The sequence below is a fragment of the Bufo bufo genome, chromosome 6 (assembly GCF_905171765.1).
Source record: "Bufo bufo chromosome 6, aBufBuf1.1, whole genome shotgun sequence".
NCBI classification, from domain to species: domain Eukaryota; kingdom Metazoa; phylum Chordata; class Amphibia; order Anura; family Bufonidae; genus Bufo; species Bufo bufo.
The window spans coordinates 221,633,932-221,651,306 of record NC_053394.1 but is presented as its reverse complement, the minus strand read 5'-3'; the positions used below and the strand labels follow the sequence as shown (position 1 = coordinate 221,651,306).

Here is a 17,375-nt window from a genome sequence, read left to right as displayed (position 1 = left end):
TGCAGGTAGAGACCCGATTGGTGGCGGGGTCCCCCCTCAGGCGCAAATCCAAAAAAGCCACCAATGTATCATGGTGGACACTAAAAGAAATCGTGTCCACACAGGAATTGATGTAACCACAAAAGTATGGTATGGCCGCCACATCGCCCGTCCAAATCAGGATCAGGTCATCGATGTAACGGCCATACCACCTGATGTGGTGCCAGAAAGGGTGGGTGTCGATGAAGAGAAAACACCTCTCCCACCATGCCATGAAAATATTGGCGATGGAGGGAGAGAATTTAGCCCCCATCGACACCCCCGATATCTGAAGATAAAATTTATTGTTGAACATGAAGAAATTGTGCCTGAGGAGGAAGTCCACCACCATCAGGACATATTCCTGCAAACCTACAGTGATATTCCCATATACATGTAGGAACCAAGTTAGGGATTTAATGGCCAGTTCATGGGGAATATTGGTATACAAGGACACTACGTCCGCTGTGATCCAAACATAATTTGAGGACCATTCAGTATTATCAATTGTTTGCAAAACGGACGTAGTGTCCCTGAGATAGCCTGGTATTAACCCCATTGTGACATTCTTTCCGAAAAGGAGCCAATGCCCGCTACAATTGGCCTGAGGGGAGGTGGAAAAACATTTTTATGTGTTTTTGGAAGTGCATGAAACACTGGGATAACCGGGGACATAGTGTAGATGTACTCTGATTCTTTATTGGTTAGGAAGCCTGATTGGATCCCTAAATCCAAGATGGCTCTAAGCTCCTTCTGAAAAGAGGGAAGAGGGTTGTCGCGAAGAGTGACATAAACTGATGTGTCACTGAGCATGGATTCAATCAGAGTCCTGTATAGACCACTGTCCAGCACGACAACTCCGCCCCCCTTATCAGATTGTTTGATTACAACATCAACACTGGTTTTCAAATCCTGGAGTGCCTTTTTTTCTTTTTTAGTAATATTGCTGCAACCCCCAGGATCATGGTTAATCTGATCATGCAGCAAAACTAAATCACGTTCCACCAAATCCTGGTATCTATCCAGTGCTGGAGATCTGGACTGAATCGGATAAAAATCCTGATTCTTTGTGTGAAAATACATAGACCTGTTATACAGATCCAGATCCTCCAGAACTGTATTAGACTCTTGTAATTCACATACATGCATCATTTCATGGAAACTCATATGTCTATTATTTAAAGTATTCGCATCAACACAGACAGTGGGATCACTAGTGGATGCAACAGGGTGATCAGCGTCCCCAGCCTCCGCAGCACAAACCTCATTACCACCCACCTGAAAATGCCGACGGAGAGTGAGGGCGCGGGCCAGCCTGTTGACATCCAGAAGCGTCCTGTACAGATCAAATTGACAGGTAGGAGAAAAAGTTAAACCTCTTTTAAGTATGCTGATATCATCAGCTGACAATATGGAAGCGGATAAGTTGATTACTTCCAGTTCATCCTGTCCTTTTTGTATCTTGTCGGATATCGGCGGTTTGCCATGTTTTCGGCCTGCTCTCCGTTTTTTGAAACCGCTTTATGTGAAACAGTCTCTCGACTTTGTACAGCATGCGTCGATGACAAGGTGAAATCCTGTTCGGAGTCGGCAGAGTCCAAATCCGTTGAGCTGAAGGAGACCCTTTGCTGATTGTTTCTTTTCTTTTTATTACGCAGCTTTTTTGAGATTGAACGAGGTGTATTCTGTTTGGAGTCTGTCCATGTATACACCTGGTTGGACTGATAGTCAAGCAGATCACGGTTAAATTTCCTTTGCTTGAATTTAATGAGATCGTCCTCCATTTTTTGAAGATCATCTTTTAACTTGTTATCCAGGTTGATGAATTCAGGGTTATTGATCTGTGTGCATAGAGTTTCTTGTGTTTTTTTGATGTTAGCCCTGTAATTCACAAGAGCTTGACTCTCATTAGTAATAATTAAGTCCATCAGTTTCAGAGAGCACCTTGACAAAATGACTTCCCATTCCTTCAAAAAGGTATCCGAAAATATAGTGGTAGGTTTTTTCTTTAGTCTGAGCCCTCTAGGGATCATTCCTTTATCCGTATATTTTTTCAAGGAAGTAAGATCCCACCATGTACGGAGCTCTCTAGACATAAGATTTTTTCGCTGAATACGCGCCAACCTGAGGGGCTTAATAAACGCCTAGATCTGATCTTGCAGCAATAATCTATATACCAATAATCTGGTGTATGAATCCCTCCTTTTTCTGGGAATTTTATAGTAACCAAATTTCTGTTGATCTGACTTCCATCACGTTCCACCATATTCTGCTAAATCACTGCTATATATTCAGCATATACCCTATGTGTATCCTTCTTATATGTATACTCTTCTGCATAGCATAGCTCTTGCATAGCTACTATATATATCTTTTTTTCTATGCATGTGTATGGTTATATATATATATTTTTTTATTTAATTTTCATGAGAAGAGCTAACTAAAGGTGTGGCACCTTCTCTTGGGGGCGGTTACAGGCCTGTGGAAACAATCAGTGAACACAGGTGCACCTTCCCCTTTAAAAGGTCTCACTTTTAATGTCTTTCTGTGTCATGAAGAAGGGCTGGAATTGTCTCTGGTAGCCTGAAACGCATAGACAAGACTGCTAATTTTTGTAATTCATGGATGAGTTTTTAACCGCAAGCTGAATAAACGCACATTCGTTTATCCAAGTGGAGCTGGATTTCTTTCAACCTCTTTTTGCAGTAAATGGTTATATATATTCAATGAGCTACATCCATCTCAATATAGCGTCCCAGTCTATCTCAGGATCACAAAATTTGTACAAAAATACGTCTAAAGGGCATAGTGCAAGTTGAAATACTTATTAAAAATAATACATGTCCTAAAAAGAGAACAGAACAAAAGGACAGCTAAACAAGCACATCGAATTACATCACATACTAACAAGCCAGAATATAACCCGTAATAATCAAAAGCATACAGACCAAAGCCTCCAATCCCGACGTACGTTTCACTATACAGCTTTCTCAAGACAACCCTTGAGAAATAAGTAGGGTTAAGAACTCCCTCAGGAATAGACACCAGCACCAGGCACCCAAGGTGGATAATAGGCATAACATTGCCATACACCCATATCTGCCCAAGTCAGGAAAGGAGGCTTACCGGGCTGATGGTGCTTGCGGTCAAATCCAGAGGATTGCGGGCGGTATCTGGGTCAGTAGGTGCCGACATTGCAGGGAAGGGAACAGCACCTCCTGAGAGACTTCCGTGACATCATGACATTCATACATGCATGCGTCGCAGCGTAATGATGTCACGACGCAAGCAACTCCTGCCCAGGGAGTCTCCGCCCACCGGATGCCGCAAGGAAACTGCTGCGCTCCCCAAACGGAGCGAGCCAAATAAAGCCCGGGGCTGCCTTTCATGAGGACATGCCAAAGGTACAGGGAAGGGAGGTTGCGCATCCCCGGAGCCCCTGACCACTGCAACGGCCCTCCCAACTAGTGGCGAAAGAGACCAGGCTGTGCGCTATCTTCACAGTGAACCTGCTCAGGAACACAGGAGGTGCTTCCACGCTATCCTGGACAGGAAACAACACTGGTTAGGTAAGGGGAGGAGGCCCTTTTAAAGTTTGAGCCTCCGTGTTGTTTCCTGTACTGGGGGCGGGGAGCACCCTCCTGTCAGTGCCATTGGGGGAGGCGCCAGGGAAAATAATATATAATACATCATTGCCATACTGCAGTAATACGGTTTACTGATCAGTTTTCTGTAATGTGTGCATTATGTGGAAAATCTTTTAACTTACCAGACATCTCTGCCAAGACACCAGCGCACACCTGGCTAGAAACACATGGAAGCAGATGGTGTGAGGTTCACATAAGCTAAACTGATGACTCATACTACCAGACACTCCCTGTTCCTGTTTATGTTTACAGCTTAAGGGTATTAAGCAGTGCTCCTTTTAGACATGAATATCTGTGGTAAAATGTATTCCATACCTGAAAGTATTATAATGCAACAGCAGATAGCTGATTCAACTATCTGGTGAACCACGATGACTTCCTCAAAATATCAAAAGGTCTGATAAAGAAAGGAGGAACTATCTTTTGCCGATAGTCGCTTCTTTATTGTAGACTTTCAGTTAATTATCGGTGGATATTGTTATTAACAATACTTACTATTGTTTGATCCTGCACTATTCACAACTTATGATATGCTTTGTGTCCAATGTTTTCTTTTTTTTTTATAAAGAAGAAATTCACTGGAAAGTACAGACAAGTGAGTAGGCTATTTTCTCAGAACCTTCCTCTTTTCCAGTATTGTGCACTAAACCCTCATTGATTTTCTATGATACACTGGCGTGCACTAAAAAGAAGCAGTAAGGCTCTCAGGAAACAGACCATTACTATAGGTTATTGGGGGACATATAGACACACACCTTGTCATCACATGTGAAGTCCATAAACAGCCACCATAGCATTGTACAAGATGGTAATATGTTTCTACAGATATCGCTGTCTAAAATGTCACTTTCGGCATAAAGGAAAAACATGCTACCTTTGAATAGTCATGTAGGGGTGGTGCCGGTCTCTCTCTCTAAATGTCACTCTCTAAAATGTCACATTAGGAGTAGTCATTCAGATGTGTCAGTCATGTAGTTCTCCCAAAAGAAACAGTCGGCACTCACTCAGTTTGCACGTTGCACGGAATAGGAAGCAGTCTCCACGAATGTACAAAGAAGATCCCAGCAAACGTGTCTTCAATCAAGTGTTGTTTATTTCATCAAATCAATCCTGGACGTTAGTCATGTAGTTCTGACTTGCCAGCCATCTTGAGTGGCACATGGGCAGTAAGGCGAGGTGTAGCGGCCCCTTCTTCATTTGGGCACTGCATATTCATCTGATGCTGATGGGGGTGGCTTGCAACCCAGAGCTAATTGATTACTCCTGAGATGTCTGAACAACTACTCCTTATGTGACATCTTAGAGAGTGACATTGTACATCCCTGTACAACTTTATGGCTTCATATCATATATATCCTTTTAGTTTCTATCTATAAATAAAAACAAAGTACCCCATATTGAATTCTATAATTGTATGTATTAGGGCAGAAAAAAAGTATCAGATCCTTAAAATGCCTTAACCCCTTAAGGACACAGCCTTTTTACACCTTAGGACCAGGCCATTTTTTGAAAATCTGACCAGAGTCCCTTTAAGTGCTGATAACTTTAAAACGCTTTGACTTATCCAGGCCGTTCTGAGATTGTTTTTTCGTCACATATTGTACTTCATGACACTGGTAAAATGGAGTCAAAAAAATAATTTTTTTTGCACCAAAAAATACCTAATTTAACAAAAATTTGGAAAAATTTGCAAATTACAACGTTACAGTTTCTCTACTTCTGTAATACATAGTAATACCCCCAAAAATTGTGATGACTTTACATTCCCCATATGTCTACTTCATGTTTGAATTGTTTTGGGAATGATATTTTATTTTTTGGGGATGTTATAAGGCTTAGAAGTTTAGAAGCAAATCTTGAAATTTTTCAGAAATTTACAAAAACTCTATTTTTAGGGACCAGTTCAGGTCTCAAGTCACTTTGCGAGGCTTACATTATAGAAACCACCCAAAAATGACCCCATCTAAGAAACTACACCCCTCAAGGTATTCAAAACTGATTTTGCATACGTTGTTAACCCTTTAGGTGTTGCACAAGAGTTATTGGCAAATGGGGAGGAAATTTGAGAATTTCATTTTTTTGTCTAATTTTTCATTTTAACCCATTTTTTCCACTAACAAACCAAGGGTTAACAGCCAAACAAGACAGTATCTTTATTGCCCTGACTCTGCCGTTTACAGAAACACCCAATATGTGGCCGTAAACTACTGTACGGCCACACAGCGGGGCGTAGAGGGAAAGGTGCGCCGTTTGGTTTTTGGGAGGCTGATTTTTATGGACTGGTTTATTTACACCATGTCCCATTTGAAGCCCCCTGATGCACCCCTAGAGGAGAAACTCCCTAAAAGTGACCCCATCTAAGAAACTACACCCCTCAAGGTATTCAAAACTGATTTTACATACGTCGTTAACCCTTTAGGTGTTGCACAAGAGTTATTGGCAAATGGCGATGAAATTTGAGAATTTCATTTTTTTGCCTAATTTTCCATTTTAACCCATTTTTTCCACTAACAAAGCAAGGGTTAACAGCCAAACAAGACTGTATCTTTATTGCCCTGACTCTGCTGTTTACAGAAACACCCCATATGTGGCCGTAAACTACTGTACGGCCACACAGCGGGGCGTAGAGTGAAAGGTGCGCCGTTTGGTTTTTGGAGGGCTGATTTTGCTGGACTGTTTTTTTGGCACCATGTCCCATTTGAAGCCCCCCTGATGCACCCCTAGATTATAAACTCCATAAAAGTGACCCCATTTAAGAAACTACACCCCTCAAGGTATTCAAAACTGATTTTACAAACTTTGTTAACCCTTTAGGTGTTGCACAAGATTTAATGGAAAATAGAGATACAATTTCAAAATTTCACTTTTTTGGCAGATTTCCCATTTTAATATTTTTTTTCCAGTTACAAAGCAAGGGTTAACAGCCAAACAAAACTCATTATTTATGGCCCTAATTCTGTAGTTTACAGAAACACCCCATATGTGGTCGTAAACCGCTGTACGGGCACACGGCAGGGCGCAGAAGGAAAGGAACACCATATGGTTTTTGGAAGGCAGGTTTTGCTGGACTGTTTTTTTTTACACCATGTCCCATTTGAAGCCCCCCTGATGCACCCCTAGAGTAGAAACTCCAAAAAAGTGACCCCATTTTAGAAACTACGGGATAGGGTGGCAGTTTTGTTGGTACTAGTTTAGGGTACATATGATTTTTGGTTGCTCTATATTACACTTTTTGTGCGGCAAGGTAACAAGAAATAGCTTTTTTGGCACCGTTTTTTTTTTTGTTATTTACAACATTCATCTGACAGGTTAGATCATGTGGTAATTTTATAGAGCAGGTTGTCACGGACGCGGCGATACCTAATATGTATACAATTTTTTTTATTTATGTAAGTTTTACACAATGATTTCATTTTTAAAACCCAAAAAATGTTTTAGTGTCTCCATAGTCTAAGAGCCATAGTTTTTTCAGTTTTTGGGTGATTATCTTAAGTAGGGTCTCATTTTTTGCGGGATGAGATGACGGTTTGATTGGCATCTATTTTGGGGTGCATATGACTTTTTGATTGCTTGCTATTACACTTTTTGTGACGTAAGATGACAAAAAATGGCTTTTTTTACACCGTTTTTATTTTTATTTTTTTACGGTGGTCATCTGAGGGGTTAGATCATGTGATATTTTTATAGATCCGGGCGATACGGACGCGGCGATACCTAATATGTATACTTTTTTTTATTTATGTAAGTTTTACACAATGATTTCATTTTTGAAACAAAAAAAATCATGTTTTAGTGTCTCCATAGTCTAAGAGCCATAGTTTTTTCAGTTTTTGGGCGATTATCTTGGGTAGGGTATGATTTTTGCGGGATGATTGTTACAATTTTGGCGTACATGCGACTTTTTTGATCACTTTTATTACCTTTTTTGGGAAGTAAGGTGGGCAAAATTTCAATTTCATCATAGTTTTTTATTTTTTATTTTTATGGTGTTCACCGTTCGGGTAAAGTAACATGACCGTTTTATAGATCAGGTCGTTACGGACGCGGCGATACCAAACATGTGTAGGGAATTTTATTTTTTTCATTTTTTATCAGTGATAAATGTGTTTTTTGATTTTTACTTTTTTTTCACTTTTATTCACTTTTTTTTGACCCAGACCCACTTGGTTCTTGAAGATCCAGTGGGTCTGATGTCTGTATAATACAGTACAGAACAATATATATTGTACTGCACTGTATTTTACTTACACTGAACAGATCTATGCCTTTCAGCACAGATCTGTTCAGCACCATGGACAGCAGGACGCCTGAGAGGCGTCCTGTTGCCATGGGAACCTTCCCCGTCTGCTCAGAACTTCGCAGACGGGGAAGGGTAAGGAGGGGATCTCTTGGGGGGCTGTCTGGGGGCTCTCTCCCTCTCCATCGGGGGGCTGCAAAGGCACAGCAGCCCCCCGATGGGAGAGGGAGGGAGCTCCCTGCGCTGTTAACCTTACGGACCGCTGTATGGAAAGGGTTAAACGGCTGACATGGCATCGCAGATGTCAGCCGTTTATACCAGGGTGCCAGCAATGTGCTGGCACCCTGGTATACCCACTGAACACCAATGAATTTTCAAGGGGAGGCGGGCGGGGGATCGCGATCCCGCCTGCCGCACCGCCCGCCTCCCGCACCGCCCGCAACCCTCCCCCTGCACCTCCCGCCACCATAAAAATCATTCGGGGGTGCAGGGCGGGGTGAATAAAACTTTTTTTAGGCATATAAAGTTTCTGATCCCCGCGGTCAGGGACCGCGGGGACCAGAAACTGCAGAAATCGCAGCAAACCGCAGGTCTGAATTGACCTGCGGTTTGCCGCGATCGCCGACATGGGGGGGGCACGGGACCCCCCTGCGCATTTAGCCTAGGTGCCTGCTCAATGATTTGAGCAGGCACCGGGTTCCGATCACTGCCAGCCGCACGGCAGTGATCGAAAATACACAGGGCGTACATGTACGCCCTGTGTCCTTAAGTACCAGGGCACAAGGGCGTACCTGTACGCCCTATGTCCTTAAGAGGTTAAAGGGGTTGTCTCACTTCAGAAAGTGGCCTTTATCATGTAGAGAAAGTTAATACAATCCACTTACTAATGTATTGTTATTATCCATATTGCATATTGGGTCATTTTCACACCCAAGTATTAAAAATTCTATGAAATAGCTGTTGAGTGAAGTGCTCACTACACCCCTTTAAAATTCCTTGGGTGGTATAGTTTACAAAATGTGGTCAATTTTTGGGTGTTTTCACTGTGGGGAAAGCTCAGGGTCTCTTCAAATGCAACATGGTGCCCAAAGACCATCAAGCAAAATCTGCCCTTCAAAAACCATATGGCGATCCTTGCCTTCTGTGCCCTGTCGTGTGCCCAAACAGCGGTATACGACCACATATGGGCTGTTTCTGAAAACTGCAGAATCAAGGTAATAAATATTGAGGTTTGTTTTGGTGTTAACCCTTGATGTGTTCCAGGATTTTTTTTTATTAACAACATTTCTAAAACCAGTTTTGAATAGTTTGATTGGTGTCATTTCTAAAAGGGGGTCATTTATGGATTGGTTCTATTATGTAAGCCCCACAAAGTGACTTCAGAACTGAACTGGTCCTTAAAAAAGTTGACTTTGGAAATTTTCTTAAAAATTAAAAAAATGGCTTCTAAAATTCTAAACCTTCTAGCATCCTAAAAATATAAAATTACATTACTAAAATGATGCCAACATAAAGTAGACATATGAGGAATGTTAATTAATAAATATTTTATGAGGCATCACTATCTGTCTTAGGCCTCTTTCACACGAATGTGTGTCCCCCGTAGCCGTATTGTGGCCCGCATACGGCGGGTCCGCAATACACGGGGCATCGGCCGTGTGCATTCTGCATCACGGATGCGGACCCATTCACCCGAATGGGTCAGCAAATCCAGAGATGCGGTGCAGAAGGGAACAACGGGACGGAAGCACTACGGAGTGCTTCTGTGGGGTTCCGTTCTTCCGTTCTGCAAAAAGATAGAACTTGATCTTTTTGTGGAATGGAGGGATCGCGGAACCCATTCAAGTGAATGCGGCTGGCCCATGGTAGGTGCCCGTGCATTGCGGACCGCAATTTGCAGTTCAAAGCACAGCCACGGGGGACACATGTTCATGTTAAAAAGACCTTAAAAGCAGAGAAATTCTAATTTAGAAAACAGTGAATTTTTTCACATTTTAATAAACTTTTGGATTTTTTTTAGAAATAAAGGTAAAACATATTGACTCAAATTTACCATTAACATGAAGTACAATGCGTCACGAGAAAACAATCTCAGAATGGCCTGGATAAGTAAAAGCGTTCCAAAGTTATTACCACATAAAGTGACACATGTCAGATTTGCAAAATTAGGCCTGGTCAGGAAGGGGGTAAATGGCCCGGTCTGGAAGTGGTTCATATTAGGTAAATACAAGCTCTACAGGCCTCAGCATGGTAAATGTTCAGGTTTATGACAGTACAATTAAAAGGTGATCAAGTATGGCTTGTTTGGAAGGGTTGTCAGGAGAAAGCCTCTTCTTTCTAAAATGAACATGGCAGCACGGCTTAAGTTTTCAAAAGTTACATCTGAACAAATAAGGCTACTTTCACACTGCCGTTTGGTGCTGATGCGTCATGGAGCTGCACAGACGGATCCGCACCGATAATACAACCGCATGCATCCATTCAGAACGGATCTTTAACATAGCCAAAACGGCTCTGTCTTGAACACCATTGAAAGTCAAGGGGGACGGATCTGTTTTCTATTGTGCCAGATTGTGTCAGTGAAAACGGATCCGTCCCCATTGAATTACATTGGCTCAGTTTTTGTCAGATGGACACCAAAATGCTGCAAGCAGCGTTTTGGTGTCCGCCTCCAAAGCTGAAATGGAGGCTGAAAGGAGCCAAACTGATGCATTCTGAGCGGATCCCTATCCATTCAGAATGCATTAGGGCAAAACTGATCCGTTTTGGACTGCTTGTGAGAGCCCTGAAACGAATCTCACAAACGGAAACCTAAACGGCAGTGTGAAAGTAGCTTAACACGACTTCTGGAACAATGTTGTTTGGACAGAAGAGACCAAAGTGGAGATGTTTGGCTATAATGCAGAATGCCAAACACAGCATATCACCACAATCACTTCATACTTAGGGCTCGTGCACACAAACGTTTTTTGCGTTCAGTATACTAGCCGTTTTTTTAGTTCAGTATGCGTTACTTATACTGAACAATTCATTTCAATAGGTCAGCAAAAAAAAAATTAAGTGTCTCCGTGTGCATTCCGTTTCTGTATTTCCATTTTTCCGTTCCATTCAAAGATAGAACATGTCCTATTATTGCCCCCAAATCACGTTCCGTGGCTCCATTCAAGTCAATGGGTCCGCAAACAAAAAGGAACACGTGCGGAATGTACTCTGTATGTCTTCCATATCTGTTCCGTTTTTGCAGAAACATCTATTGGAATTTTTTTTTTGCCCAACCCAATTTTTTCTATGTAATTACTGTATACTGTATATGCCATACGAAAAACCAAACGGAACCAGAAACACTACTGAAACAAAAAACGGATCCGTTAAAAATGGCCTGCAACACACTGAAAAAGTCATACGGTCGTGTGCATGAGCCCTAACTGTCAAGCACAGTGATGGAGGAGTGATGATTTGGAATTTTTCTGCATCCACGGGACCTAGGGACCTTGCAGTCATTGAGTTGCCCACGAACTTCTCTGTATACCAAAGTATTCTAGAGTCAAATATGAGGCCATCTGTCCAACAGCTAATGCTAGGCTGAAACTAGGTCATGCAACGTGACAATGACATCAACCACACCAGCAAATCTACAACAGAATGGCCGAAAAAGTCCAGACCCCAACCCAATTGAAATGCTGTGGCTGGACCTTAAGGCTAGGTCTACACAACGACGTTTTGTTGCACCAATGTCACGCGACAATTTTTATAATGATAGTCTATAGTGTCGCACTGCAACATGCGACATGCTGTGACTGCGACACGACAGCCGCAAAAAATCCATTCAAGATGGATTTTTCTGCGACTGTCGTGTCGCAGTCGCAGCATGTCGCATGTTGCAGTGCGACACCATAGACTATCATTATAAAAATTGTCGTGCGACATTGGTGCAACAAAATGTCGCGCGACAAATGTTGCAGTGTAGTTGTGCCCTATCTGTCGCGCGACAAATATCGTCGTGTAGACCTAGCCTCAGAGAGCTGTGCATAAATGAATGCCCAGAAACCTCAATCAACCAAAGCATTGTTGTAAATTCCTCCAGAATGATTTGAGAAACTGATAAAGTCATAGAGGAAATGATCACTTCAAGTTATAGCTGATGAACGTCGTTCTACGAGCTACTGATTCATGGGGTCTACTTTGGTTTTCACACATGGCTTCATTTCTGTTAAATAAATGATGAAATGATAGGATCTGTTGAGTGTTGTTCATCTGAGGTTGTATTTACCTTCTAAGGATCAGATGTTTTATTACTATGTCCTTCCTGATATGAAAACCCATAGAATTCAAAGCGGGTGCACTTTGTTTTTCTCATGACTGTACATTTCACAAGTATTTTTATTATTTCCAAGGCAACTTTGTCATGATTTATTATTTAGGGTACTTTCACACTCGCGTTTTTCTTTTCCGGCATAGAGTTCCATCCTAGGGGCTCAATACCGGAAAAGAACTGATCAGTTTCTTCCCGATGCATTGTGAATGGAGAGAAATCCGTTCAGGATGTCTTCAGTTCAGTCCCTGAAGGGCGTTTTGGACGGAGGAAATACCGCAGCATGCTGTGGTATTCTCTCCGTCCAAAATTCCGGATCAGTTGCCGGAATGCTGGATCCGGCATTAATTTACATTGAAATGTATCAGTGCCAGATTCGGCATTCAAAATACCGCAATCCATCCAATATGAAAAAAAATCTATAACGGATCAGTTTCTCCGGATGACATGCGGAGAGAAGGATCCATCCTTGCAATGTATTTGTAATACGGATCCTCATCTGGATCAGTCTACAAATGCTGTCCGTTTGCATGCAGATTGCCGGATCACGGATTACGACGGAACTGCTTGCAAGTGTGAAAGTAGCCTTACGGTTAATATTTTCATTAGATGTAGTGCAATAGTCATTTTGATTGTTCTTCACATAAGCTGGCAACTGCTCTTTGTCTATAGAGTGAAGGGACAGCACTGAAATTCATGTATCCAGTGTGATTTAGATTTATAATCCCCAATAGAAGGCACAAAGATACATACAATACAGCAAAGATTCAAGCTTTGACAAAAGGCATATCTCCTTTCCAACAATCTGGTTCTTTTTGCGGAAGAGAAGAATAATAATCTCCTGTGTGTTCAGTCAGGGACAGGCAGTGCAACACCAAGTGCAATGTGTACATACTATAGATGTGGACTGCAAACACATTTCAGTTTTTAATGTACGGATGTAGCAGGGTTAACACTCATGCTTTATGAGACATGTTATCTAAACTAAACGCATTAAAGGGGTTGTCCGGGTTTAGAGCTGAACCCGGACATCCCTCCATTTTCACCCAGGCAGACTCCCTGACATGAGCATCGGAGCAGTTCATGCTCCGATGCTCTCCTTTGCCCTGCGCTAAATTGCGCAGGGCAAAGGCATTTTTAGGAGTTCCGGTGACGTACCGGGCTCTCCATGGGGATGCCAAGAAGCCTGGTGATGTCACCGGCACTGATGGCGGGATTTAGCTCTGCCCTAGCCAGTAAAATGGCTAGGGCAGAGCTAAAGCCCGCCCCTCAGAGCCGGTGACGTCACCGAACACACTGCCGGGCGGAAGTTACCGCCCGGCAGTGTGTTATTGAAAACAAAAGAGCCTGTGCCCTGCGCGATTTAGCGCAGGGCACGGGAGCGCATCGCAGCATGAGATGCTCCAATGCTAGCCTCAGGGGGGGCTGCCAGGGTGAAAATAAGGGTATGTCCGGGTTCAGCTCTGAACCCCGACAACCCCTTTAAGCAATTGCTTTTCAATGGCTTTTGTTTCAGGATAACGTGATGAGTTAAGAAATTTGAGTTAGGAGTGTGTGTTACCCCTGCTACATCTGTACAACAGTTCAGACAAGGCATTATAAAAAAAAATTGGGGATTGCAGCAATAAAGAGCCACCTATGACGAAGAACCTAACATGCTAATGAGTAGGAGAATAACAGCAATAAGTACAGTAAATGACAGACTAAGGGCTCGTTCACACAAACGTTTTTTGCGTTCCGTATACGGGCCGTTTATTGCGTTCCGTATACAGTCCGTATACGGAACCATTCATTTCAATGGGTCCGCAAAAAAAAGGAATGTACTCAGTGAGCATTCCGTTTCCGTATGTCCGCAATTCCGTTCCGCTAGATTTTGAGTCTTGTCCTATTCTTGTGCGCAAATCACAGTCCGTGGCTCCATTCAAGTCAATGGGTCCGTAAAAAAAACGGAACACATACGGAAATGCATCCGTATGTCTTCCGTATCAGTTCCGTTTTTTTTGCGGAACCATCTATTGAAAATGTTATGCCCAGCCCAATCTTCTCTATGTAATTACTGTATACTGTATATGCCATACGGAAAAACGGAACCGAAAAACGGAACCAAAACGGAAACACAACGGAAAAAAAAAACGGAACAACGGATCCGGAAAAAACGGCCCGAAAAACACTGAAAAAGCCATACGGTCGTGTGAAAGAGGCCTGACTGACAGAGCACGGGAAATTGCTCCTAATTATAGACATATCTGCATGGTTTTTATTTTTCTCTACCAGTCACCTTGACGTATACCGCAGTGCCATCGCCAGGGCAAGGCTTTTTCCTCGGCGTTGTTCTATTAGAGAATACAGTGACCATAGAAGGGGTCTCCCACTTTGGGACCCCACAGCAGAGATCCACTGACTAGTAGAGGCTCCCACCCTGGCTGACTGGCATTTTATGGGCCAGTCTATAAAAAAGATTGTAGCAGTAAACTGTGCGCCAAATACATTTTTCTCATTTTGGCATAAACTGAATAACAAATGTGAAGCGTCATATGAAAAAATAAGAAATGTTTAACTGTTTTTAGCAAAAAAAGAGTTCTAAAAAGTATTCCGAGCGGTGGTATTGTATTTTCTACCCTCATGCCGCTGTACTTTACGGATAGAGAATCCAGTGATATATTCTCTTCTATAGTATGTCATTATTTTAGTAATATTATTGTACATCAAGGCAATGAGATCAGTGGGGGGAGATGTCTAGAGTGGTTCCCCCTATTCGGCTGACATACATACACAAGGGGGGGATGGGGGGACTGAATGAGGGCAGACGTCACAGAAGAGACTGCTGCCTTCCTGGGAGAGAGCGCACCTTTATCAATTGGAGACACGCCGAGGCAAACATTCAATGAGACAGCTTCTTAGAATTTTGGTGTGCACATAATTACTGCGCTAATGGATTGTAGAACTACAGATCCCAGAATGCACTGCATGCACTAGCCATGCTAGGAGTTGTCGTTATACAATAACTAGAGAGCCATATCATTGTATAACCTACAGTACCCTCATGTAACATACAGGATCATTGAGGCTTATGTAAGAATGAGAAGATCACAAGTTACTACTTACATACGCGATAAATCCCAGGCGTCTGGTGGAGCTAAAGCAGCATAATTTCCCAGGGAGCCCCTACGACACTGCTGACTGTCACTGTGTAGCTCATAGAGCCTATTCAGTGGGCGTGGCAATGAGTCAAACCGAGGCTCACACTGTCTCAAGTTCAGAACCCATGTCAGTGTTCATTCTTGTGTTACAGGTTGAGTTGAGTTGCCTCGTGCATATTTCTTTTACTTCATAGACAGATAATATGAGATTGCAATATTTTTTCTAACTATTATTTATAAATTGCAGATAAAATATAACCCTAACAATTCAGTTAAGGCTCCATTCACACGTCCATGGTGTGTTGCGGACCCCCAAATTGTGGATCCGCAACACACCCGCCCGGCACCCCTATAGAAATGCTTATTCTTGTCCGCAGCTGCGGACAAGAATAGGATATGTTCTATCTTTGCGGAGCTGCGGACCGGAAGATCGGGGCCGCGCTCCGCAAATGCGGATGCGGACAGCACACTGTGTGCTGTCCGCATCCATTCCGTCCCCATAGAGAATGAATGGGTCCGCTTTTGCGGAACGGATGCGGACCCATTCGCGGACGTGTGAATGGAGTCTAATACAATTTTAAAAAAAGTCAATACCTGTGTCTAGAGACAAGCGAAGTTTTGAAAAAATTGATTTGATCAATTCGCCGACGTTTGCCAAGAAATTCATTACTATGTCATGGTGGCTAAATGAATGTATGGAGCAAGTCCTGGCTGTATCATACTGCAGACACCCAGCCACAATGACGGGGAATGCCGAACCCCGATGTTTAACCCCTCAGATGCTGTGATCAACTCTAGTCACGGCATTTGTGAGGTAAGGCAGAGGAATGTGGCTCCATCTTCCTTCTGATCCGAGCCCCAGCAGTGATTGGAGCTCCGATCGGTTACCATGGCAGTCTGGCACGAGGCACAGCTCATCAAGGAGTGTGTCAAAATGCTATTCACCCTAATAGATCTCTAAGGGTTAATTAGACAAGGGATCAAAAGACCCAGGTTCAAGCCCCCTATGGGGGTTAAAAGTTGTCACTGGGATAGTAAAACAAAAAATACATTTAAAAAGTTTAAATCACCCTTTCCCAATTTTACATATAAAAATATACAAAAAAAAATAAAAAATACCTTGGAGTGTCTTCTTTCCAAAATGGGGTCACATGTGGGGTATTTATACTGCCCTGGCATTTGACATAAATGTCAAAAAAAATTTACGCATTTGGATTCCGTGAGGGGTATGGTGAGTTCATGTGAGATTTTATTTTTTGTCACAAGTTAGTGGAATATGAGACTTTTTAAGAAAAATAAAAAATAAAAATCAATTTCCGCAAAAAAAATTCTATGAACTCGCCATGCCTCTCAAAAGTGATCATTATAGCGCCGCAGCGATTTTATGGTGTTTTTGCAGTGATCAGACTGAACGCAAGTGTGCGCACAAGATCAGGCCTGATCGGGCGAACACTGCGTTTTTTGTAGAGCCTATAGAACATGTCCTATTCTTGTCCGCAATTGCGGAGAAGAAAAGGCATTTTCTATGTAGTTCTGGCATTTTGCGGATCCGCAAAATGCGGTAAGCACATTGCTGGTGTCCGCGGATCCGCAAAACACATACGGACATCTGAATGGAGCCTTACAGGGGGGTGATCACCCCATATAGACTCCCTGATCACCCCCCTGTAAGGCTCCATTCAGACGTCTGTATGTGTTTTGCGGATCCACGGATCCGCAAAACACATACGGACGTCTGAATGGAGCCTTACAGGGGGGTGATCACCCCATACAGACTCCCTGATCACCCCCCTGTCATTGATCACCCCCCTGTAAGGCTCCATTCAGACGTCCGTATGTGTTTTGCGGATCCGTGGATCCACAAAACACATACGGACGTCTGAATGGAGCCTTACAGGGGGGTGATCAATGACAGGGAGTGATTAGGGAGTCTATATGGGGTGATCACCCCCCCCTGTCATTGATCACCCCCCTGTAAGGCTCCATTCAGACGTCCGTATGTGTTTTGCGGATCCGTGGAT

General features: G+C 42.9%; 1 protein-coding gene across 3 annotated transcripts in view; it reads right to left on the bottom strand.

The window, feature by feature from the left end:
• The window catches only part of PRXL2A (peroxiredoxin like 2A), a 71,227-nt gene extending 55,805 nt beyond the window's left edge, over positions 1 to 15,422 (bottom strand). The window contains exon 1 of one of the 3 annotated variants that reach the window (XM_040437375.1): positions 15,320 to 15,422. Coding sequence is in view for 1 of the 3 variants with exons in the window: in XM_040437374.1 (XP_040293308.1) it covers positions 3,788 to 3,794 (7 nt within the window). In the remaining 2 variants the exon portion in view is untranslated. Of the gene's footprint in view, positions 1 to 3,787; positions 3,869 to 15,319 lie in introns of those variants that run through there. The other 2 variants (XM_040437376.1, XM_040437374.1) reach the window with 2 other exon arrangements.
• Positions 15,423 to 17,375: the final 1,953 nt, after the last annotated feature.